Genomic DNA, 27006 nt, shown 5'->3' with positions numbered 1-27006 from the left:
TGTGAATTCCCCTTCACCCCCTATCAGGTACCCCTGCCGTAAAGCTGACTTACTTTAGATCCCAGCTTAACCAGACGGTAGAAAAATGTCCCCAACCGAGCTTCCTTATCACGTGATATCTGTCGTTAAAGAGGTCACCTATCTTCACAACATGGTAACCACCTGAAATAAAGACCAAACAAGATTAAAAAGAGCAACGGCAAACCAAATATGAGTACGGCAAAGGTATTAAAAAGCGATGAACTAAAAGATAAAAAAATTAAAGAAAATGTTATATTATATAAAGAAATAAAGCAGACAAATTTCAATAAATTTTCTGTGGAGTTTAAAACTAGCTGAAGAAAGTGTTTTAAAGTTAAAAGACAGAAATCAGAGGCTAGTATGAATTTTCTAATCTGAAGAATATAGGATATCAAGAGATGGTTACATCTCAAATCAAAAAACCTAAATCGGAATCAGGGGTAAATCAGAATCGTTGTAAGAGGCTAAAAAGAAGTTGGAAAAGTAGTTAAGTATGTATGTACGCTGCAGAAGAGGAACTTGGAAAGGAAGAAAATAGAGTCAAAATCTAAGTTCATTTGTAAAAATCAGTCTAAGAGCACACAGAAAGATCTAGCTAGGCATAGAAGCAAGTAAAGATAAGATACTAAGACAGAAATTTTATAAATAGCACCAAAAAAGTGACTCAAGCCGCCTGTCAATCAAATAAGTGCCAACCAATGAGCGTATGAGAGAAATCACGCTCATTGATTGGTCAATTGTTGATTGAAAGATGGCTTAAGCCATTTTTGTATCTGTCAATAGCCCTTTACTACTACTGAACCAATCTACATTACGTGATAGATTGATGATTGGTAAACGCAAAATAAACAGAGAGCTAGCAGACAGAATACTGTCAATAGTCAGGGCTGTTAAGTCACTTTTTAGGTCGAATTGTGCAACTTGTGATACTAGCATGAAACTTTGCAACAAGGGGCAGGTTGATACGTTGAAAAAGATAGGATATGGACCCCAACTGAAAAATGCCCCCTTTGGCTATTTTTAGACTGGGGTACCTTGCCCCAAGCCTATAACAGCGCTATTTCGATATCTCTGCTGAAAATCAGTACAACAGCATGAAACTTTGCAACAAGGGGCAGTTTGATATGCTTGCAACAGAGCATAGAGATAACCCTGGTAACGATATTTCGTCGAAACGTGATCACCTTGTCACAATTAAAATTTCAAGATACTAATTCTTTATGGACAAATTCCAGCTTTTTGGCAGCTGAAATTTGTGTGACTGAGCATAGAGCGAAAAAGTTTTTGCGCCTGCAAGCTGTGACCAAAGAGCGACGCGCAGGATTTTTGCCGCCAATCGATCATGCGACACTTTGATTGCGATCCAGTCTTCCTAGGAGGTGCAGCGTGCAGAAGGTTGGGTTCACCGCAAACAGCTGATTTTATTTAAAATATATGTCGTGAGTAAACCTCAAAAAACGTAAGTTTTAAAGAGAAATAATCCAATATTTGAATTCATCATATCTAAAAATTGGCACGATACCGCATGTTGATTTGTTAGTGATTGATCTTCACGGCACAAAAGAAAAATGAAATTGGTTGGTATAGGCGGAAAAATTCGTACACTTTCATAGATTTACGGCAAAAAGAAATTTAAAATGGGTGCAATTAACTGATAAGTTAAGACAACAATATATTTTAGGGTATGCAGTAAATTCATGAAACCTTGCACTAGAACAGATTGACAACAAATTTACGTAGCTGATCTTGAAACAGCTCGATTTTGAAACAGCTTCGGCGCTTTTGTACAAGAAAAGAAAACTGGACAAAACGGTCAAATTGGGAAGCTATGCCTCACATTTTAATAAACGATTTTGGAAAATGTTCACGATGCCTCATCCTGAATTGTTTTATATTTGTTGAAAAAAAATGAAACCTTTTTGCTAAATATTACCTTCATTGTCGATAAATTCTCAAACTCTTTGAAATTTACCTTTATATAGTTCGTATCTCCTTCTCTGTTTAAAAAGCCTAGGCCTATGATTCTTCAGTTCCACAGTCAAACTTTAGAAAAACAAGGCAAAAATTAGTGCTTTGTAGGCCTTGAGTCAATGCCATAAATGTGCCCTAATTAGATGATTTATCTATTGGATTCCATAAAATGGAAGTAGAAGAAAGGTTAAAATTCAAGCTTGGTTTTCTCATATCTTTTTATATCATTCTTATTGGGATGGATCGATAAATTTTCCGCAGGAACGCTAATCACGTCAATATACGCGCGAAAAAAAACATTTTCGCTCCATGTTATGCGGCTGTCGAAACTGACAAACAGCAAGGGGTTATCGGTCTTGGGTAATAACGCGCGAAAAAAAACATTTTCGCTCCATGTTATGCGGCTGTCGAAACTGACAAACAGCAAGGGGTTATCGGTCTTGGGTAATAACGCGCGAAAAAAAAACATTTTCGCTCCATGTTATGCGGCTGTCGAAACTGACAAACAGCAAGGGGTTATCGGTCTTGGGTAATAACGCGGAAAAAAAACATTTTCGCTCCATGTTATGCGGCTGTCGAAACTGACAAACAGTAAGGGGTCATCGGTCTTGGGTAATGGGGATGAAGTAAGACATTATACCTTTGCAATAATCTGATGGATCTTCCTGTTCTTCTTCCGATTCTTCGTAATCATCTTCAGACAAATCTGAAGATTCATATCTGTAGTCTTCATCTCCACCATCTTCGGTCATCTGCGAGATACTGAAAAGAGAAGAAAATCCTTTAGCACCCGTGCTAATAATTAAGTAAAATACCGGTTTTATCTTAATAAGAGAACAACGGAGGGTAAAACCTGTTGCAAACTCAATGATGTAAACGGCAGGCCACAAGATGTCAAGATTTACGAGTTTATGTCCGGGCGATTTTCAGATCATCCGCACTTGCCGTGATATTTTCTTTAAGAGAGACAACAAGGTATACTGTTTTAAGTAAAACAAAGGTACCTGGTACTGTACTCCATTATCGTTTGTTAATAAAGCACTAACTCTTGGGCAAAAAGGACTCATCAATCAGACTGCGATACTGTTTCTTAAATAACTGATTGATGTAAGGATTTTCGTGTGTAGGAGTGGGAGGAAAACATGACCAAAATTCACACCCTCCAGCAAAGGCAGAGACCGCACCTTTAAAAAGTGATTAAAATCGACACAGGCTAATCCCTACTACTTTATCCAAAAGATCAGCATCACAAAGGTACACTTCAACTTTACATAAAAATCCGATATTCAAATACGATGTCATGAAAAATATATTTTTTGGATTTGTGAACCTGGACGACATAACATATGTATAATGGACCACATAGCATTGTATAACTCAGCGTAATTATTATTGATTCATAGACCCTTGATTGTGCACGACTAATACATTCTAGATGTAATAGGCTTGGTTGATTAGCCTACGATGAACCGCACCAAAGAGAGTATCGACCGTCTTCGAAAAAGCGAAACAAAACGTCCTGATAGAGAGTACATTTTAGTAAAGCCGAACTAGTTAATGGTCTGGACAAGGATACGGTGGCTCGTATGCTCGAAAAATTAAATATCGACAAATTTTGCGGTACAGAAGACCTAGAGCAGGCGGAGCTTTGTAGAGTTAATAGGGGTAGCCTCAAATGTAGATGAAACCAAATGTTGTTTTCCTCAAGCGTCCTGTCTGTCGTCACTTCTTTTCCTAATACACATGGATATTCCGGTGGCCTTTTCTTTAAAAAACAGCGAAGTAACGATGTACGCAGATGGTATCAGTATTTCACATTTTACCAAGGAATAATATCCCTTATTGTAGTGAAAACAGAGTCAATGTTTATATGCTCTAGGGCTAATAATAACAAAATGTCAGACAAATCAGTCCTGACCCTATAAATCCACATCGGTAACTCTCATATTGAAGTTGTAGGTAATGCTAAATATTTGGGAATAGAACTCGGTAGACATTTTGTCCCATACGCATATTAAGGCTATATGTTTAAAGATATCACACATTTAAGGCTACCTAAAATATGCCAAAAACTGCTTCCATAAAAATATACTCGTACAGATAAATAAAGGTAATGTCCCACATCCGGCATAATTACTCTGTTTAAGGGTTAGATGCAGAGATTCTAGCAGGATAAACCTCCTTAAGGCAAGAAAATCGTGATTCGAGGAAAGTTACCAACAGCAGTTATGATACGCCAACAGCAAATTATTTGATAAAAGAGCTCCAATGGCTGACAGTCTTTGATCAAGCAAGAGATGTCAATCATTGTTTCCAAATGAATAAGCGGCCTCGCGGAGACCATGGGAAAGGGTAAATTTTTTACATTCTAGAACTTACTTGCACCACTAACAAAAACCAGCAGTGTTAAAAAGGCTAATTCATTTTTGGGACCGTTCGTCTACGCCGGATATTTCCGGCGAAAGCTACATGGATTCCACACTGGGCTTCAAGTTTTCATTTTTGGGACAAAAAATTTGAATTAATTAGAACATGAGGTCATACTAGCCTCCTTTTTGGATACTTAAGAATGTAGATTACGCAGAGAAAAGTCTTTCAATCTTATTCAATCAAAATTGTAAATTTTCTCTGTTTTCCTTTCGATTTACTTGTAAAAGGTAAGCAAGGTTTTACCACGGCCCCCAGAGGCAGCTTTTTTGGCTGATAGAGCTACCAAGTATAATCAATTTGAAAATAAATTCAAAAGGAAAACAGCTTTAAGCATCATAACGGAGTACTTCCAAATATGCAAAGTATATTTTTACAAATTCGCTGATGTATGCCCAGATGAGCAAAGGCTCTATCTCAATCAATTCACTGTCATTTGGTTCTAAAATCTACAAGCCTGACCCAGAAAACAGTAGTCCATTACCAAAACCCATTTAACTTGCACATCTCAATCGATTTTCAGCAAATTTAATAGATATCAAACTGATTTGGCATCTTTAGTGGTTTTCCATGATGCACTTCTAAATTATGCAGTGTCTTGTAGGAATTTTTATGACGTCACATTACAGAACTATTGCGCAGGTTATCTCAACGTCTGCTAAGACGAACTTCCAGACAGAATACGAATCTCTGAAGCTTTTCCATTTTATTCTTCTCTTTCTAAGCACAGAAGAACAAACGCGACACAATGAAGCTTTTTCATAACTTCTGATTAACTTCATGATGACTTTCTCACATCATAGATAGCAATATAACTTCAAGAGCGCTGTTAATGTTGTTGATTTTACTTAAAATCAGCGAATATAACTACAGGAAAATTCGTTCTAAAGACATCAATGCAAATCAAATTATCCAGCACTTTGGATTCGGTCCGCTTGCTAGTATGTGTTGCTTCTCACGCTTATACCTGCTAGGGAAAGATAGCTTTTAATCTATATAAAAATATTCTATCGGAAAAAAATAGCTATGCAGAGGAAACGCACTTCGGACACCAAAAATATTATCTATATATTATCACAGAAGCATAAAATTATGGAAATTTGAATATTCAGTTTTCGATCGCGAAATCAAAAATTGCGCTTGTAAATAGCAACTTTATTTATATGAACAACCAAATCCTTTCAACCATAAACAGGCACTTTATTTCATGATATTAATATTTCATACAATGCTAAACAACAAACTTTATTGATACCAGAAGATAAAGGTCTACGGTAGTGACGCAAGAGGCTGGATAGATAGAGAGCGAATCTATCACTTAATAGTCTACAGAGTCTATCCAAAAAACACACACGAATCGATTGCTAAAAAGCTGCCATGCGAGTGTCGTAAATTAGATTTAAGCATTCATACAACAAGGTTTAGAAGTAAAAAGTGAACGCTTTGTGAATAATGAAGGGTGCTTATGATAGCAAAACAAGTGATTGCATAAAACAGCAAAATCAGTAAGATACTTATCATGTATAATTTCCATCATACATTACGAGTAGATCAACATAACCTGACTATGTTATAACCAACAAAGAGTGTTATTTATGTTAAAAACAAAGTCAACAAATCGCATATATACGAACCACTGCACTATGCCCATGATAAAGCGATCGAGACGATAAAACAAGTTGCAACTGTTGTTCTTTTCGCTTCCAAATGATCATTTACCTTCATGAGAAGTCTAAATTGTACAGCTGCCCTTTTCAGGGGGGATCACTCCAAGCAAAGGAGCGTTCATTCCTCTAGTAATGAAACGGTAGCAGGTCCGTATCTTTTTCATTAGCTGAACGATTCATTGAGATTTGTTGATTTACCATTAAAAATCCCAGCAAACTATTAGATTTTCAAGACAACGCCAAATGTAACGCTCATGGAAATGAAAAGACAGCGGTTGCAAAAACTCAAGTGAAATGGATTCTCTGGAATTTCCCCAGAAAAGCCATAGAAGATTTTAGGGAATGATAACATTATCTAAATACATGGGACTATGAAAGGTGCAACTAAGAACAAAAATTTCTGACCTATTTATTTCTGAAAATAAATATTCTGATGCACTATTTTTTTTAATCGTTTTGAGCCTGAACATTTTTTTAAAGTATTCATATTTTTTCAAATCTGATATGGTTTCAGGGGAAAATACGCTTTTGAATAAAAACCAGGCTATTTGAAAAACGTGATATGTCAGTTCTACGATTCCCTGTTAAGCCGAAAACCCACTCCGGAAACTGATCCGCGATCGGATCAGATTTTGTGTTGCGCACGCGCTTTGGATGCAAAAATGGTCACATGACTGATCCGTGACGGATCGAAAGGGATCGAAAAAAAAGTTGAAATCGTTTCAACCTTTTCTTGAACCGTTCCGGTACAGTGGTTTTCTTCTGATCAATATCGAATTATAACTTTTCAAACAATAGAGCACTTGCGTCATGAATTCCAATCTGATCAGAACAACACGATCTGATCCGATCCGCGGATCGTTTTCCAGAGTGGGTTTTCGGCTTTACTTCACAAAACCGGCAACTGCCGAAAAATGAGACAGAAATATGCTAGCTGAGGCCGAGTAACATGCTCACAATATTTGTAAAAATTCCAAGATTCTGATCTTGAATAATCTTATAAACAATATTCTAATATAAATCGTGTAAAAATTTTAGATTTCAAAAAATAATTAAAGAGTTTGACGAATGTTGAACGAACTTGTGTACCCTGTTTTAGATCGAATAAATTCATTAATTCTTGGTATCTTTCCATTTGATAAAATGCTCTCACAGTTTCCATAAGTTGTCTCAACTTTGCTCTATTATGTTCGATTGCTTACTTGTCATAAATTACCTAAACATTAAGTCATCTAAATATTCATATTTGACAGAAATAATAACTGATATACCCGCAATTTTTTTTATAGCAACCGTCTGTAAGAAACAGAGTCCTACGATGACCAAACTTTTAGAAACCATTGAACTTAGAAACTTTTAGACCTTTTTTTGCGGTAAATAAGGCTATTATTACGTGCTCCATTGATATACATTATCTATATGGGGGAATTCTAGAAATTTTCGTTTACAGCTTATTTAAATAGTTTCGAGGCCTGAATATGTTCTACAATGCCTGTCAAAAGTGTTGGAATCAAATCACCCCCCTCTCCCCCACGGAGCAATGTTGGTTTACCATGAACCGGGTTGGGATTTTAGAAAGTACTTTCTTTGCGTTTCTTTCATGATATTTCTCTAAACTATCAACATTGTTCTAGGGGAAAGGGGGCGGCAGTAGTGTTTATAAAAATTGGCTGTTTACTATTGATATTTAAAGAAACCTTTAAGACCAAAGTTCCTTAGAGGAAATACGGTAATGCTGTAAAGGCAAAAAAAGAAAAATATCTGAAATAATTAGGACAGTCAGCGGGCAAAAACATTATGGCCAAGTTAGGTTGCAGAGAGCAAGCAAAGTGGTCAACTTCGAGCAAAAGAGGCTAATGGGAAAGAGGCTAATGGGAAAGAGGCTAATGGGAAGCTGCGAAAAATCAATAGAACTAGTTTTTAACTGTTCACTTACAATTCCCGCGAGAGGTCTTGGTGCAGCTACACAGGACCACTTGAAGTTTGAGGAAGCTTAAAAACTTTCACGTTTGGAAAAATCCAAACTGTATTGAAAAGCTCTGAACGCTGGTGTTAGGGGTGCTATAAATCACTTACAATTCCCGCGAGAAGTCTTGGTGCAGCTACTCGGGCCATTTAAAGTTTGAGGAAGCTTAAAAACTTCGACGATTGGAAAAATCCAAACAGTCTTGAAAAACTCTGAACGTTGGTGTTAGGGGTGCTCTAAGCCCCTGCAGGACCTGCTTTGAGCAGCTAAGTATTTCGAAACATACTGAACTATTTGCTAAAAAACGGAGATATCTCGTGGTTCAAAATCTGACTTGAAGTAGCAAAATCGAGACGGTACTAGGGATTATTATGCAAAAACGGAAAGCAATAAAATTTGACTGACAATGACAGCACAAAAACAAGATAAGCAAAAAGCACCAAAAATTAAAATTATATTGTTTGTTAGTTCTGAAGAGCTAAGGATAATAATACATAATAATAAATCTTTGATAATAATACTATAATAATAATGATGGTAACTGATTGATCGATAATGCCATGTTTAGGTCAACGAACGTCCAAGCAGATACGAAAGTTGAGTCTACTCTGAGTCGTTATATTCATCAGAAATTGTCTCTGACCTCCTAATATCTTGAAAGATCTTTCTCTGACCTCCTAATGCCAACTGTGTAAGATGCTAGCCCGACTGTTAACTAATTCGCTAGCTAGAAATTTTAGACAAATAACAAACTCTGACCCTGAATAATACTTTAGAGATGAAACACTTGATCACTGAAAAAATATGTGATTATACTCTGCAACGGGTGACTGTAAGCCGGAAGTAGAGGGGGGGCAGCTGAACTGTAAACAGCTGAAAATCATAATCAACGTTATAAACTCTTGCAACTTTTTATTATGCTGATTTATTCTGATTTTGGCACTTTTCAAGTTGAAAAGTTTCAACATGACTTTACAGCACTGAGAATGGGGTGTCGGTTTTTTAAAGAAAAATAATTAGTTCTTTTGAAACAGCTTGGAAAAGGTGCTTTCCAAAAGCTTTCAGTGGGGATTGTGACTCTCGTGACGCTTTGGAATATTACTAGAAACAAAACGCTTATACCCCCCTTCCGCATTCTGTTATTATAATATAATATTAATAATAATAATATTTCTTCTTTTTACACGATTCAACCCTTGAGCTACCCTAATACAATATCAATTAAGTATCCTTTAATTGTTTTTTAAAGCGACAAATAGTCGGGAGTTCTTTAATATCAATTGGAACGTCCTCCAGGCTTTAAGAGCAGAGTAGTTAAAACTTTTTTTCACATGCTTTGTATTTATTATAGGAATATTCAGATCCCTACAGTACCTTGTTTGATTGCGAGGATCTTTGCTGAAACTTATCCCAAAGGCTTTCTGGGCTCAATTTCTGCATAATCTTATAAGTCATGACCGATCGATCGAATCGAATGAGACTTTCAACGCTCAACCAGTTACATGTCCAGTTTTCCTTTAATTTGGCGCTTTCAATTATTGACCGAGCGCGGTCCTGCAGACGTTGGAGGGTATCAAGTTTAGTTTTTGGGAGGCTGCCCCAAATAACGTTAGCACACCGTAAGGCTTAATTAAATTACCCGCAAACATTTGAAACAGTAGATTAGATAAAATCTCAGAGGATGTAATGTTGTCCACCTGCTCAAGGCAAAAATAGTTAAAAACTCTAGCGGAACAGGTCCACTTATGCTTTGCGACTAATTTTCTAAAACCGGCCTAATATTGAACGGCTGGTAAAAACAAAATACAGCCCAAACCGTCTTGTGTAAAACAACAGCTACCGCAAAGCATGCCGGTTGCTCAAGAGCCTTTAATGACGAAGATTGTTTCTTGCATGCCTAAAGAATTGCAGTCTACTACAGTGTGAACGCTATCTGACAAGATACATCAGCAGGACAAAACAGAAAAATAAACGCACCACAAAGGAGCCCTGGAGCAGAAACTGTCTTTTGAATAAAGCAACTTCAAAGCTTCAAGATGAAAAAACCCAGTGCAACAAAATTGTCACACAAAGACAGCTTCTACTTAAGATTTATGGCAATAAATTATTGATCGTGTCTTTGCGAAATTTTCCGGCTCTTTGCAAATCTTCTACGGAAGCCATTATAAGACGAACGGCCATCTGCAAAGTCACAGGTCTAAATCGGTTATTGCTCTTTTGCTTTGGCGGCAAAATGCCGCTAGATATACCGGCATTTCACCTTGATCGAGTTTTACTCAAATCTCATGTACGGGTGACAGATGTACACAATGCCATACAGCGGAAAAGCGTATACTTAGGGTGAGATGAATTAAATGCAGAAAAGAGTATGGCCTTTTTATTTGTTTGAAATTCACACTTCGAAATAAAATATATGCTTATGATAAATACAGCGAAGTGTTGACGTCCAAAAATACATATGCCTCATATGGGAAAGGCCAAAACTTCATCCAGTAGAAATAGTTAAAATGTTATCATAGAAAAAGGGGATCAAGCAAAAAATAGTGCAAACGATAGTAAAAAAAATGTGCCTGCTCTAGTTTGCAGAAATGGGTAAGGAGCATATCTCTATGGTAAGGAGACAGAGGGTATCCCCTTTTCACTAGCCTGTGTTCCAGACCCCTAACTTGAAAGTTAAGGGTCTGGAGCACAGGCTACTTTTCACCCACTGTGTGCTAGCTAGTTTGATGTAAGGGATAGCCTATTATTTTATGGCCTATCATATACAACAAAGTCGGTGAAATGTGAGGCGCTTCTAGGGAAAATAATGTCTGCATAGAAAAAACAAAATGATGATAATTTTCAACACATAGCGACTGATTTTTATGTGCTTCGAAATTGGAAGATATTTTTGAATATGAAATAATGGACAAATTGCAGGATGAAATATGATACAAAGTAGATATTCGCAAAGAAGAACCCTTAAATTTTAACCTACAGATTGTCTTTCTTCCATTATTTCCATTTACCTAAGAATCTTTTTTAGGCTGAGAAATATCTAAGATAAACCTTGATCAAGGAGCATTTTTACCTTCTGTCTGCGATTTTGAAAATTCGAGTTACAAACTCCCCAAAACTCTGAATTGTTCATTTTGAAGCAATAGTTCTCTCAGAAAAAAATGAATTTCAAAAATCTTAATTTTTGGCATTTTCATCATCCAAATGCAAGGAATAGATCTTTTAAAATAAGAACTTCTAACCCTGAAAAGAAACAGAAACCCACGCAGAAATACGCCTACAAACAATTTCTATAGGAAAGAATCTGATAGGGTATGCTGGGGTAGATAGTGGGGGTCAGAGGGGCGAAAACCCCCTGTAAAGCTAAACTGCCATTTTGTCGGAAAATTTCTGACCTTGTCGGAAAATTAACGATTCTTCATGCAAGATTTTATATGTCACGACTCTATGGTCGAAGGAGGTCAAGGACTTTACAGGGAGCCATTTGTAAGCCCATCCGTCCTTATACATGGCATTCGCTATTAGCCTCTTTGCTCTTGTCTGTGAACGTTGCAGTTGGAATAGTTTGGTGTTGGAGAGAGCACTCCAAACAATGTTGCCATAGCGAAGATAGCTTTCAAAGAGAGCTTTGTAAACTTTATAAAGTTTCCTTTGCGGAAGGATGTTGTTCAACTTTCTTAAGGAGTTCAAGCCCCCTTTCAACATTTTTTTGACAGTTTTGAACTGCTCTCTCCAATTAAGGCTTTCGTCGATGTTGATTCCCAAGTATTTTGTTTTGTCAACCCTTTTGATAACTTCATTATCGAGGACAAGGTCTGGCAAATCATTGCCTACTTTGTTTAGTTATCGCCTATGGCCTATAACCATAAATTCACTTTTGCTGGTGTTCAAACTAAGCTTGTTAATCCTTATCCAATTCGATATATTTTCCAGCTCGTTTTTCAAATTTGTGAGGAGTTCATTCAGGTTTTCTGACGCGATATTCACACTTGTATCATCAGCATACATACTTTGGATCGAAATTTTTAGACAATTCTCAAAATCATTTATGTATAGTATGAAGAGTAAGGGTCCCAAGCACGATCCGTGTGGAATACCACACTTAATGCTGCTTTTGCTCGAAGTGGATCCGTCAAAAAAACAGAATTGCTCCTTAGTGGTCAGATAAGAAGACGATGGTGTCGGTTTCTTGTATCTACGTGTTTTAATTTCAAAGGAAGGATTTTTTTTGGTCTACTTGAAAAGTTATATGGTTTTTATGGCAAGCCCCAAGCGAATTTTAGAATTCCACAGAGAGCAAGAAAGAATAAACAAGAAGAAGTAAATGCCAAAAGCTATTTCAGATAGTCGCTGGTCAGCGAGTGCGAGTGCTGTAGAAAATGTAAAGGATAACTTCAATTGTTATGTCGGGGGCCTTGATCACTGGCAATGAGCTTGATGCAAGGAGCCTCGCCGATGCTGAAGGTATCATGAAAACCATCATGAATTTTGATTGTCTGATATTGTTATACTTGTGGTTTGACATTCTCACCATAACAAAGGCAGCAACAGACAAATTTCAAGGTGCAATGCTAAATGTTGGCGTTTCATGTCAGATGATTAAGAGCTTTGTGCAGCAGTTTTTTTCTATGAGAGCTCGCGATAAACATTTTGAAGAAATTATAAAGAAGGCTGAAAACCGTAGTGCTTCTTGCAAAATTAGAGCGGAATTTAAAGAAAAAAGAGATTTAAGACGCAAAAGGTATCATGAAAAAGATACAGTAGATGATCCTGTTGTAGACGAGAAGAGAAGATTTAAGATTGAAGTTTACAACAATTTTTAGCAACACAACCGCAGGAGTTTTGAACCTTCAACATCTGACTTAGAGGATCTTTACACTTAAATGCGATTCTTTGAAAAATATCTCACCTCTCCAGAAACAGTGTCTCGAGAATATGTAGATCTTTTCCCTGTTTTAAACAGTTAGGAATTCAACGAAGTTGGAGCAATCCCAAGAGATCACCAAGATTTGCTGCAATTTCTGAAAAAATTTAACCTGAAACCGTATTTTGAAAATATAGCGAAGTTAATGCGTCTAACGCTCACTCTTCTAGTTTCATCAGCCCATGATTAAGGAGCGATTAGCTGCTTGAAACGAGTGAAAACGTACTTGAGAAGCATTATGTCTGAGGATCGACTTTCCAACCTTGCCTGTATCTCAATTAACAGAGAAACTTTTGCCCAAATTGATTTGAAACATTTGCAAATGCCTTTTTTAGGGGACGAAGATGAGAAGATTATTTGCGTTGAACGATTAATAAAACTTGCTTTGAATAAATTATAGAAGTTTATCGTCAGTTTAATTTTAATTCTAATCGCCTTACGTTATGTGCAGAATATTGAAAAATGAAATTTTTTATCAAATTTTGGTCGGAAAATCAAATTTCTTGCCCAACCCCCCCCCCCCCCCTATAAATTTTGCTATCTACGCCCCTTGCCTTTGCTCTCTTTCGTATCTTTTACCTTTTCTCCAATTTGAATGGAATACAGTTGACTCCGGGCATAGTCGCGCACAAAATATTGATTGAAAATAGGTGACCAAATTGGAGTTTAAAAGAAAGCGGAGCTTAATTGTATAGCTTTGTAGGTCTGACTGGAAGTTGGAAGTGACTACAACCACCCATGATACTTTGGGCGGAGTGAAAATAACTGGACTTGATAAGCCGGAGAGTGGCAATAACTGGACACGATAGACTAGACTGGCTGTTAGTGGACACGACAAGCCCGAGTGACTGTAACTGGACTTGATAAGCCGGAGTGACAATAACTGGACACGATAGACTAGACTGGCTGTTAGTGGACACGACAAGCCCGAGTGACTGTAACTGGACTTGATAAGCCGGAGAGTGGCAATAACTGGACACGATAGACTAGACTGGCTGTTAGTGGACACGACAAGCCCGAGTGACTGTAACTGGACTTGATAAGCCGGAGTGACAATAACTGGACACGATAGACTAGACTGAGTGTAAGTGGACACGACAAGCCCGAGTGACTGTAACCGAACTAGATAAGCCGGAGTGACAATAACTGGACACGATAGACTAGACTGGCTGTAAGTAGACATGACAAGCCGGAATGACTGTAACCGTAAATGACACATCGGAGCGACAGTCCAGACATGATACACCGGAGTGACAGTAACCGGACACGACAAACTGAAGTGGCTGTAGCCAGACTGGGAAGGGCAGTAATCGGACACGACGAACCGGTTAGAACATAACCGGAATTGAGTAACTAGTGTGACTATACCATCAAACGCAAATTTATTTTATGAATAATCTGAATTCACTTTCTATAGCTTAAAGGACTGACCTATTTCTTTGTGGCTTCCTTGTTGAATCATCTTTAACTTTTGCTTGAACTTTCGAGGCTGGAGGTTTTGTTCTGCGCTTCTTGGCTTGGATAACTTTGACTGGAAAAAATAAATCTCATTAAATTTTTGTTCAAGTGCGTACGGTACATAAAAGGTTTTCCTTGTAACATAAGTTTTTATACGCAGCTGCAGGAAATCAAGTGCTTGGGTCCAGTTTTGCACATATTTCACCCTAACATTAGCTGAAAATAATGTTCCATAAAGTTTATGAATCAAAGAGACTATGAGTATTTAATGATATCAAAGTACACAGTACTGGTTTTCTGTAAGTAGGAATGCAATAGTAATAGATTTAGCGAATTAGCTTTCTGTAAACATTATTCTCTAAAATACAATGTATATCAGGATATGCATACAAGGAAAACAACAACATCAGCAGGGTTCTGTGAGCTTTTGCAAATGGCTCGATAGTTAAAGCACACACAAGTTTATCTGTGTTATATTCTTTCTCTCTTTTAAAAGAAAACAGTGACTACAGAACAAGCAGTAGCGTAGCAAGGGGGCAAAGAGAGTGGCCACCAAATGCTCAGAAAGTTAGTGTCTGAGAAAAGTGCAAAACTGCAATAAAATTAGTACCTCAGGGAAGAGGGGGTGATATTAAAGGCAAAGTTAAAACGTTTTAAACGACTGCAAGCCAACGACTGTAAGAAAAATTCTGAAATGTATTTTAAGCTAATCTAAAAGGCGTGGTCGTAAATATTTCATTCATCTTTATAGAATGTTTTACAATTTCCCTCGTTTAAGGTTTATATAGAAAAGTCCTCCACGTCCATCAACATTTCCGATAAAATAGAAAAAAAAGGTTAAGCACTTCAATCCTTAAAAAAATGAATCTGAAATAGTTGCAGAGGGTTTTGTAGACTTTGCACCTAGAAAAATGGACTTCATTTGAAATTTTTGAATACTGTTACATGCAGATATTTGCTTAAAACTTTGAAAGATCAGTTTTTACACATACAGCTTCCTCGCCTGACACGATTCAGAATATAAACGTGACAGTTGTATTCTGGGGTCAACAACAAAAAGCTTTCAAGATGGTTACGTTTTTTTTTTATTAGCCAACCATTGCCACGTAAAAAAGCCAGAGCTTTTCCAAACGCATTTACGAAATTGGGCGTTCTCCAAAACTCTTAAAGGTGTGATCAGCAAAAAATTTCCGTGTAAAGCTAAGCTTTTCTCTTCAAGTCATTATCATTAAAGATGCAGCAAATTATTTGTTCATCTATTAGGACAATTACTGAAACTCACACGATTTGGCAAAAAGTTAAGAAAAATATTATTTTACTCTGCATGATAAAAATGTCTACTTCTTATTGAAAGAAGAAAGTATTATTAAGCGTCACGGTTATTCTGGTTAAAATTGACCGACAAAGGGATTCTAGCCAAAACTGCTCAGCAATTGCTGAAAAATCGAGCTACACGGCAATACTGAAGGACGGTCTTGATTGAAAATCTATTGCTTAATAAATTGGACTCCTCTTTGGCCCTCCAATCTTTCAGCCCTGGCTACGCCACTGCACGGAAGCAAAGGGGTGATGGGGCCTAACCCCCAATAATTTCCAGAATTACTCTTGGTTTTAGCATGTTTAGCCCCCCCTATATAATGTACATCAATTTCTGTTAATAAAGGCAGTTTAAAAATTGTAGAAGATATAAAATTTGTCTCAGACAAGTTACTGATTGTTACAATGCAAATTGAAACATTTTACTCGCTTAGCTCACTTTTTAGTTCGAAAGCAGCAGTAGCCGAAGTCTTCACACTAGAATTTACCCTATCATCGACACCACATTTTACCAGCACAACAAAAACATACAATAAATGGAAGGCAGGAAATCTCTTCATGGAATAAATACTAAATTAACAGATAAATCGGGCAGGGAGGAATCTCTGGTTAAAATGAAAACTCAAAAATGATTTAACCAGGCCTCTTCAGTTGTACACTGGGAGTCAACAATTTTTTTGTGGGGAGGGCTGAAGATGAATATTTCAAGCAATTTGCAACAATAGAAGGAAAATCTTTCAATTTTTCTGATAGATTTGGAACTCTAGGGGGCTATAGCTCACTGCCCCAGTCACTGCATCTCGGTCTAGTAGCTGAGCTTAAAGGTCCATTCTCATGCACGATAGTGTGGGTTATTGACTGAAAGGTTGTTCAGAGTTGAATTAACAAATCAAATATAGGATGATTTCTTTATTGTAATCCTGATAATGTTTTAGATTTCCTTATAAACAAGCAACAGCGAATAGGTTGTCATCCCATTGTCAATTGCTATCATGAAAACAAAAAAACTGTTTTCAACCTCGCATTCACTTTACTATGCTGTGAAAACTATTACATTTTTGAAAAGCAATTTTAAAATGGAGAAAAATGAATGGATAAAAACGGGGAGCATATTTTTCAGCTCTTTTTTCACAAAAGAAGCATCCATAAGAGATATCATAAACAAATCCTTGATTTGTTCAATAAGGACATCAAGTTAGAAGGCAAAAAAAACCTCCCTGAACTTTTTCAGTGTTTTAAAAGGTATGAAAAGGAAGGTCATGCAACCCAATAGCCTAACAGGATATCTAGCTAAAAGGTTAATCAAGGGCCTTGGAATTCTGAGAAGGACTTCCTTTGGATGGCTTTCAGTGAAAGACCAGTTTAAATCAGGGATTGGTAGCATTAATTAGTATCTTATCTTGATTATCTTCCAGATACAGGAAGATGTTCTAAAGGTTGTTTGCAAATACCTTTTTGTACTTGCTAAAGTATCTTTCAATAAGACACCTTGCAGATTATCTTGCCCTTGTCTGGTTGTAATATTGTATTGTGTGTATGCAGTAAAATAAACTAAACTAAGCAACCTGGTACTATTATTCATATCATACAGTTACCAATCAGCTGTTTCATGGTTCTTACATGAACTACAAATGGAAATTCTTGTTCAAGATTACTGGATTAGCATTTTAAATTGCTTTCCTAAATGTCATGGCAACAAAGTAAACACTGATAAGAGATGGTGCAGCACAACTTTTTGGTGAAAATGATAACCATTATAATGATAATGATAATGGGAATGTCTGCATTGATTTTTTATCCATTGTAAACTGAACATTAAAAAAAAGCAGTAAACTATTGCAATGATCATAAACAGTGCTGCATTCTCATTTTACATTTGAGGAGCAAGCACAAAATGTTCATTTGATACAAGAATTTACAACAGATGGTTACATGGGCAACGTTGATTAATTGTACACCACCTTTGAAACATTTAAACTTGCAGACAAGGTGATCTTTGCCAAGGCATCAAAGAGAGAGGAGCAAGAGACACAAAGAGCGCAAAATGATCATTGAAAATGTTGTTGTGAAACAACTTTATGAATCTCCAAAAAAAGGTTTTAGGACTGCAATTTGTGACAAGCAAGGCACACCTGTGAAAGATGGGGGGGAATAGTTTGAGACAGGTTTCAAGTTTAAAGAAAAGGATCAAAGTTTTAATTTTTCACAAGTTTCAATAAAGAAGTGCAGGCTTCTGTTCAAAATGAATTGGGATACAGTGTATTAATTTTGCAAAACCTGTGATCTTACAAAAAGGAGAACCGTGACCGTTTTGTCACAGTTCCAAACTTGCATGCAAGGTTGCTGAGAAAATATAGAGGCCCTGGGGCAAAAGCAGCGAATTAGGCAGTCCTTCGGAGAATCAAGCTTTGGGGAATTAAGCTGAATATGGTGATCTTAAAAATGCCTTTTTCAGAGAGAAAGACAAGAAGAATCTTCAAGTAGTATGATTTATAACATGTGACTTAAGTGTGAAGTTACGTAAAAAATTTAGAAAAAATAAAAGCTCTTATAAAGTTTTTGTGGGAAAATCTAAATTTCTTGTCCCTTTTATGAATTTTCTTATCTACACCACTAGATTGATATTAACCTTGATTGTCAGAAGATCTTCTTTTGCAGGTCTATTTGTCACCTCCCTCTGGCATATGCATGTGATCAATCACTTGCATTATTGGTGCCATGCATATCCCAATGCGTGTGTGTGCGATCGCACGCATCAAACAACAAAGACTGGGCCTGGTATTTATAGTATGAAATGTCTGGTGACAAAATGGGATCCTATTGTTATTGGTTGCCTATTAATAGATAGGTGTGTATGTTAACTAGTTCTATATTCCTTTTTTCTCTTAGAAGAAGCAGAAAAGTTTAAGGGGCATCAAAGAAGACAAGAGAAACATGCCAAAATCACAGAAAATTAACAGATATATACATGTAAATTTTGTGGTTTAAAACAACACTATGTTTGAGATAGTGGCACTGATTTCATTATTTGGAATTTATGCTCTTATTTAAAATGTAAGGGCAAAATAAAACAAGATTCCCCAACATAGATTTTCCATCATCATCATCATCCCCTGCTCTACCACAGATGAAATTTTTATTCTAAACATTATTATTACTAGTACCTTTTGTCATTGGCATATTTTTACTGTTCTGAAGAGAACTCTATTGCTATATGGTGAAAACTCTAACTTAATCAGGTCCTAAGCAAAGATATAAAAGCATGAAAAAGAACCATAATAAAATTTTCTAGTGAATGAACTCTTTAGGAAACATACTAATTGAACCCTATTAAATGAAGTTTATTAAATGAAGAAAATGACATTTAAGGTCTGAACATGGTGACTATTAAATGAAGTTTATTAAATGAAGAAAATGACATCTAAAGTCTGAGCATGGTGACAGCACACTAAAGAGGGCACATATACCTAAAAACTAGATATATGTATTTAAGTATCGACTGGTAAAACTGAAATTGCTGATGCACCTCATGGTTTTGGGTGGTATTTGGACAGACACAAGACTACAAAGATTGGGTATGCCCAAACATTTTTACTTCAAATCCCCTCCATGATTACAAGTTTAGATTAATTAGTGCAGTTGACATTCTATGTGAATCCCACACATAGCCTCACCACGAGGCTTGAAATGCTACTTAAAAAAAATCCTGCAGCTTTTAACCTTCTATTTTGCAACATGATTTGTTCCTGTGGAAGCAAAAATTGGCAGAAAATAATTCCCCTCACTTTCGCACTCTGGCATGGCCACACCTGAGGCGCAATGCTGTTGGCACAACCTATATCTTTTAAAAATCCTTAATGCTCTGCAACCTGGGCCCAGATAAGAGCTTAAGACCCCCATGGTAATTCTCTCATTACTAGGGTAACAAAAAAATCAATTCACACTTCTAATTCTCCACTTATAATTACAATTGAGCAAAAATGAAGGTGTTTTACAGAAGGTTTGCACTACATGAACTTTCCAAACAATACTTTGATAGTCTCTCCAATATCATATGGCAGGTGAATCCAATTGGGAATTTTGAGAAGAATCCAAACAATTATAATTTGACCATGCTTTTTCATGTAAAATAGAGTAGTGTGGATTTGTTAAGATATCATATCCAATTTCAATTTGTATGCTTTTGCCACATCAAACAATAGGCATTGCCACAAATTTGTTCTACCATTCCTTTGCATGCAAGATAGACGAGATTTCAAGTGACAAGGTTTACGGTACATAAACATATCATCTGCCTTTGATTTCATTAAAAAAAATAGTTCATTTCTTGTTTGCGCCAAACCAGGGCAGACAGGTGAGGTGACAAACCAGACACTCTCTGGCCCTAATAACTTTTTTTAAACAACTAGAAACCCGCTCTATTTCATCACATTCACTTCGCCAAATCTACGCTGCTTATATATAAATTCCTGTTATATATAAAGAACTTCGAAACAGCAGTATCTATCCAGTTAAAGAAAACATACAAATTCGGCTAACTGTGACGACGGTTATAAGAAACACGTGGGAAAAGCAACAAGAAATGTCGTGGAAAATAATTTACATGGTCGTTTTTTATGTTTAACCATAAGATAAACATCTGGAATCAATATTTGACAATCAAAAATCAATACCTTTCCTCTGTTGGCCTTTTATGTCCATCTTAATTTAAGGTTTTCATAAACATAAAAAATGTCGGACTTCTTCGCTAGCAGAGCAGTTACCCGCAAACGAGGCTGAAGACACGGGACTCACTTTCAAGTTGTGGGATTGGCGCCAAAGTGAACTTGAAAAGTTGAAGTGGGGTTCTAAAAGAAATCATCAAATCGTCAAATTGTTCAGCTTTTTTGAAAGAATGCCATCTTTTCCAACATACCCAACTGCTAAAATGAATACAACAAAACAAAACAACAATTCATCTTTTAGAGTTCCCAAACACAAACAAATAGCATTCTAAAAAACCTTATTAAATGTAAGCATTCATACCCCATTATCTCCACCAATAAACACATGTAAACATTGATATCGAATTTGGACAAAGTAGAGGTTATAGAACAAAGAGATAATATACATTGGTTGAAAGTGATAAAACAATACCATTGAAAAAGGACTATCCTGAAAAATATAAACCGAGCTACATTTAACCCAAAAAACAAACCTTGTAAACGTGGACCCCAAAAGGTAAGAAATCTCAAAACAAGAAATTTTGTTTGGAAGCATTGTCCACGTATCTCGTTTGATTGATCAGTTTGATTGATCGAATGGTCGGTTTGATTGAGATCTTTTGCAACCTAAACACTAAGCATAAAAATAAGTCTCTTAAAGTAAATGTTCATTTTCTTTCTCTCTTTCTTTCTTTTTGTTGTTGTAAATTCTGATTCACATTAGATTTCAGGCAGTTTAACCGCCATAAGCTTTGAAACAAGTCGCGTTCGTGACTTTTAAATCCTGACCAGGCATCTAACGTCAAACAGAATCTCGCTTTGTAGCCATTAGTTTTTAATCATTAGAAATGTAGTTGTATGTAGTTTAACATTGCCTGTTGTCCATGGGGTAGTCATTATCTTTCGCTCCCCTTGGTATCGTCCATATGGTGAAGTATAGTATCTAGGATAAGTATAGTAGAAAATAACTTGTTTTTTAGAATTTTATATGAATAGGAAAAAATTATCTTGTCTGCTGCTATTCGCTAACATTGTTCGCCTGATATCTAATTTGAGAGAGACTGTAGTGTTCTTTGTTTTTTTCCTTTGGTAATTCGTATGCAAGTTGTCTCAGTTTTTCATGGTTCCACGGAGTAGTCAAAGTATTTTGCACCCAGTTGCATCGTTCTTGTAGTGCCGTTAGGTATTTTGTAGGTAGCGTAACTAGTAAATTTGTATTGTTAGATTTTATTGAAATGGTGAAAAAAGTATCTCGGACATAACACATACGGAGCTAGTCCCCCTACCTCTTTGGGGCAATTTTTCCAAGAATGACAAAATTTTCATAAAAACAGAATCTTGTAATATAGTATCGTTTAATCTAGAATGCAAAAAATCGTCAAGAACGAACAGGAGGACCCATTTGAATCATTTCAATGTAGAATTCACAGGGAATCCTGTTTCGTTTTCATTTAATGATTTGTACGGGACACATTATAGAACAGGAATCACTCCATGTTTCGTTACTACTTTTCTTTTCAGTTTTAAAGAGCTTGTCTAAGGCACGGCTTAATTTTCAGAAACGCCAGAGCATGGGCTGTAGACCAGGGATGTAGTGGTGGGGGGCTCAGGGGGGCGCAGCCTTCCTTGTTAAAAATTTCGAATATAAGCATTTATATTCGAAAAACCCTGGGCAATATAAGCATTTTGCCCCCTCACTTGCAATGAAGTTTCCCCAGCCCTTCACATGGTATCAATATTCTGATCTCTGCTGCCACCGAAGACAGTCAATGTACCTGGCTGCTCAACCAATGATTGGAAAAAAATCAACACTCTCATGTTCAAATTGCAATGATGACATGGCAAGAACAACTTAGAAATTTCATAGAGCCCCCCTTGTTAAAATTTTACGACTACATTCCTGCTGTAGACCCCATTTTTTAGCTAAAAGATAATGGTGGCAAGCTACGTAAGGTCCTCCCTACTATTCTAGAACCCCCCTCCCCCCAATCTAAAATGTATTTGAGTTATGATTGAGGTAGAAAATGGTTATAACATTTGCTTTTCAGCATTTTCAGCTTTTTAACATAAATAACTTTAAATTACTTTTTTGGATTTTTTCATGTTATCTTTTCTTTGTTCAAAAATCATGTCATCTTTCTCATGAAACACCTTTTTCAAACTATACTTCCTATATATTGCTATTAGCTTCTCTTATTGTGCTGTTAATTGTTTTTAAACCTGCCTCTAGCAAAGTTAGCTAAGTATGTTTCGCCAGCTTTCGAAAAAAGTGAAAAATTTATTACACAGTGTTTGAAAGGTTTTTTCAGGATACCTTTTGTAAAAAATTTTATCAATCAACACAAATGGAAAAGAAGGTATTTATGAGAACAACGTCAATTTCATTTCTCTTTAAGCTTTTACATTAAGCCTCTCGTTCTTAATTCACGCTAAATCGAATTCGCGGAAATTTCTGCCGCATTTAGCTAATAGAATCTGCCTTGTTTCTGTCTGGCGAGGCTGAGTGAAAGTTTTTTAACATAACTTTCATTGAAAAATTGATGTAACACTTGCGTAAAGCTAAAGCTTTTTGAAAATTAACCCTATCCTCCATTGTATTGTTGCTAAATTTCTTCGTTTTGATGCTGACGTTAAAAGATTTGTCAGGAAAGGCTTTACGAAGATATTGAGAATGTAAATCAACCTTTTATGGGTGAGGGGGTAAAAATTTGGAAACAGTTGGGATAAAATGTTAAGATTGTTGTACATTTTTTCGCTGTTTAGATGCTATCAGGGGAAGGCGTTTAAACTATTTTTGGTAAGGATCGTGGTTTATATTTTCGATAAGTTTCATAAATACAAAGAAACTATCGCAACATCATCTGATGAATTGTTTCAGTTCATTGTCCGTCTATGAAGAATTTGAAGAGAAAAAAATTTATTGAAAAGTAGATTTTTAATACTGATTTCCATATACCATGACAATTTAATCTTTTTGTGTTAAGATTTGTGCTTATAAGTTACACAAGTAAAACTGTTAAACATAACAATACAGCGAAACAATACATGTGAGAGATGTCTTTGGTTTGAACTCGTTCACAAATCTGAAAATGTATTACAAGAATTAGAACTAGCTAAACTTATTTCTACTAACAATTCATATTTTTTTGGGCGCCAAAGATCTTAAACTTTGGGCAGTTCATCGACGATTGCCAAGGGGACAATGCTACACTTTTTGATGCTGTCTCGTTTCCATCAACAACACCAACAACTGTAACGAGGTAAACACCGTGAAGCCAGTCTCCTCCTTGAGGGTTCAATGCACACATTGCACTTTTATCAAGGGTGCAAACTGCTAAGTACCCATTCTGTCCAATCAGATTGCGATCATAAGAGCACTCTTTAAAACCAAATTTTGTGTCTTTCTTCTTGCACCAATTGTTGTACCAAGAAGACTTGCAAACTTTCAGGTGCAAATTTTTTATTTCTGCGCCATTATCCTTACTTTTGACTGAAAGTTTAAACTGCATTTCTTGATTGCAGTTGTGATTCACATCAATGTCTAGCAAAGGGGCTACAAAAACAAAGTTTATTCAATGTGGCAACGTCATGTATAATTTTTACCTGATAAAAGGACATTACGAAACGGTCCTACGTGTGATGTAAATTATAAGAACCAGCAAATTTAATATAGAGCTTGCTGTTCTTTAAAATATTAAGGTGTAAGTAGTGCAATTGCTAGCTAGTGTTCACCAAGGCGGTGTTCAGGACTTATTTGCCAACAAAATGAATGAGACATCCTTTTTTGCCTACAAGTTTGAAAATTCACCGAAAAAGTATTCCTTGATTGGAAAAAAACGGGGCTATTGCAATTTTGCACCTCTCAGTGTGTGATTCTATACATAAGGATAGAGTTTGGGTAAGGATCAGTGTCCGAGTGGTGCGAAACTGCATTAGCGTCACAAAGACTTCGTTTTTAGATGAAATTCTTAAATGGGGGCATCACAACATTGTTCAAAATCACGTTTAACTAAGTCTCAGCTTGTTCTCAATTTGAAAACAACTTTGGACCTATTTTAAGGCTCGTATTCTTATAAATGGTCCAAAAAATGTCTAAGACCAATCTTTAGTGGCGTAGCTCTTGTCCTATAAATCAGCTGTCTACATACAAGTATGATTTTACTATCTCTTGTAAGAACAGTGATGTAAAAACAATTCTAGTATGACATCCAACCGTGCCCTAAGATTTAATAACCACATTACCTATCACCCTCAACCTTCAGAAACTGCTAGCAAATAATTTTAAAAAATGTGACCATAAAATATTAGGCACCTTTATCCTGTCACCATTAACAATAAAGATTGGAACAATGAGTTTAGAAGACTTAACATATCTGGTCTACCTCAAAAGAAAACTTACCGTGTAAATTGCGGCTGTCTTGTAAAGTCATTCCAAAAGCCACGCGTAGGAACATCCACATGAAAAGAACCGGAGATGTCATCGTGGAGAACATCGTGTGCTTCTTTCACGTCAGCTTCTGCTTAGTGACCCGTTGTTCATACTATATCGCTTTTATAAGGCTTGCGATTACGTCATCTTTCGAACTTGAAAGCACAGGGATTCCCCAAAATTAATTTTCAAAGAAAATTAGATAAACTGCAACGTAGTGAAAACCCTCTGTTTGTAAAGCATTCCAATTACAAAAGAAATGCACAGCCTTGCTATACTATGCTCTGTATTCATGTTCATACTGGGCATCTCATGGCAATATTGCGAAAGTCGTGAATCATCACACTTAGAGTAATGGAAATTATATTCCATCAAGGAATACAGAACTATCTAAAAATACAAGAAACAAATTAGAGATACATAAAACGTTTTGAAGACTCTGTACATTCCAAAAAACAATGGTATGCCGTAATCCGAATATTATTGGTTAACTTAATACGAAACAATTTCTAAATTCATTTCTAGAACTTTCTAGACTTCAAATCTATATACATATATGAATATATGTATAAGGGGCTTTTAGCTGATGTGTTGATGACGAACTTTCGATTAGAAAACACATTGAACTGAGGATAATTCTTGAAAGAAGGAATTCACATTAACTGCTTTGATAGAAAAACACGTTTTATTATCATCTCAATTTTTACATGCTGGCTCTGCACAACAGGCAAATTGTTCGTTGCTTTTTTGTTCAACCTGGTGCTCCTTCTTTCTCGTAGAGAACTTCTTTACAAATATCAAACCTCGGTTTATTAAAATGGCAGTAATTCTTTGAATATTAGGATTTTTTCTTATATGATTTGTATTTTAGATTAAGAAAAGAAGTACGAAGATAGATTTGTTCAAGGGCATGTATATATTGCTGTATACGATAGATCGTTCAATCCACCATTATCCACTTTTCATTGATAGGAAATCATAACATGCCGGGTATATTGCAATCAATGAAGCAACAATCGAATTGTATTAATCGGTAGGTTTTTATAATTGTTGTCGAGCAAGACTAGTCCGCTTCTGCTTGTTAAAACATGTCTACCATCACCCTTGCCTTTGTCTCGACTAGAGAAAAACAATCAACTGACACTTAATCAGATAAAATCGATTTGATTCTTTTACAACATTGCATCATTTGAAAAAACATTATGTAATATTCTGCAATGCTGCCTTTAATTCATGGAAGATATAAAGAAAGTGGAAGTTGATAACAATCAACTGGCAAGTTTGAATTTCATTTTAAAAACGCGGTCACCCCATTTCACTTGAAATCATGAGACTATTCAATGATATTTCCTTGTATACGACACCAAGAGCATGTGATCAAATGTGATAAGTCGTGCATCGGTCTGTCAGTGCAGGTATCCACAGACCTGCGAGGTATTTGAAGCATTGCACTTGTCCTTTCGTTCTCAGAACCTTAATTTCACATGGCTGGGGAAGAGCTTAGACTCGAGTACTGGACAATCGTCCCCCTTATCTATCAATTTTGGAAATGTTTTCCAATTAACTCAGGGGACATGCCAATTTGTTTATATGGCGGGTGGCATCGTCATTTCTTCAGAATAACATCATTAAACTCTTTTTAATTTACCCATTTCGAGCTCGAAATAATATTATTTTATGGAAAAAATTTGAATTTCAATGCTAAAAACAATATTTTGAATACACTTCGTTCTTATCATTTACTTCCTTTTCAATCAAACTCCGGTAACTGGTACCTTTTGCATAAAACAGCTATAGAGCATGAAGGATGAACATGCTTTTTTGCTATTCAATTGAGTTTTACAATACAAAATGACTTTTTAACAAATAAAGGATTTCTCCCTTCGGGTGAAATAAGGACGTGCATTCAATTTTACATTTTAACGCCGTGTGAATGCTGGAACATTCTTTACAACAGAACAATTTTCTGTTTATCTCATGCTAAGGGATCAAAAATTTTGTAAATCCTGACAAATCGGGGTCTAATCATACACTGTATTATAACATAAAATACGCGCCATTCTTCCTCGCTTTCGATCGACGTCTGGACATAAACTTCTGCTTAGCTATAGCTTTTATCCAAGGTT

The 27006-nt window shown here is 36.2% G+C and overlaps 2 protein-coding genes across 3 annotated transcripts in view; both read right to left on the bottom strand.

Moving 5' to 3' along the window:
• LOC135692926 (SRSF protein kinase 3) overlaps positions 1-20777 on the bottom strand; it is a 34068-nt gene extending 13291 nt beyond the window's left edge. The window contains exons 1-4 of one of the 2 annotated variants that reach the window (XM_065211276.2): positions 20422-20777; positions 14405-14504; positions 2633-2754; positions 54-162 (exon numbers count right to left, since the gene is read on the bottom strand). In XM_065211276.2, the coding sequence (XP_065067348.2) occupies positions 54-162; positions 2633-2754; positions 14405-14504; positions 20422-20449 (359 nt within the window). In that variant the 5' untranslated portion in view covers positions 20450-20777. The remainder of the gene's footprint in view (positions 1-53; positions 163-2632; positions 2755-14404; positions 14505-20421) is intronic. The other variant, XM_065211275.2, reaches the window with a different exon arrangement.
• Positions 20778-23228: 2451 nt separating this feature from the next.
• Positions 23229-26959, bottom strand: LOC148960497 (uncharacterized). The gene is made up of 2 exons (XM_089113205.1): positions 24851-26959; positions 23229-24004 (listed from the first exon to the last, which is right to left on the bottom strand). The coding sequence occupies exons 1-2, from the start codon at positions 24942-24944 to the stop codon at positions 23580-23582; spliced, it is 519 nt and encodes a 172-aa protein (XP_088969331.1). The 5' UTR covers positions 24945-26959; the 3' UTR covers positions 23229-23579.
• Between the last annotated feature and the right edge of the window lie 47 nt (positions 26960-27006).

This window comes from Rhopilema esculentum, chromosome 3 (assembly GCF_057945365.1).
Source record: "Rhopilema esculentum isolate cy_ngs chromosome 3, ASM5794536v1, whole genome shotgun sequence".
NCBI lineage: Eukaryota > Metazoa > Cnidaria > Scyphozoa > Rhizostomeae > Rhizostomatidae > Rhopilema > Rhopilema esculentum.
This window is presented reverse-complemented; position numbering and strand designations above follow the sequence as displayed.

Coding starts and splice junctions, on each gene's coding strand:
- LOC148960497 (XM_089113205.1), bottom strand. CDS start 24,944: ATGTTCTCCACGATGACATCTCCGGTTCTTTTCATGTGGATGTTCCTA. Junction 24,005..24,850: donor AGACAGCCGCAATTTACACG/GTAAGTTTTCTT, acceptor TTGTTTTTGTAG/CCCCTTTGCTAGACATTGAT.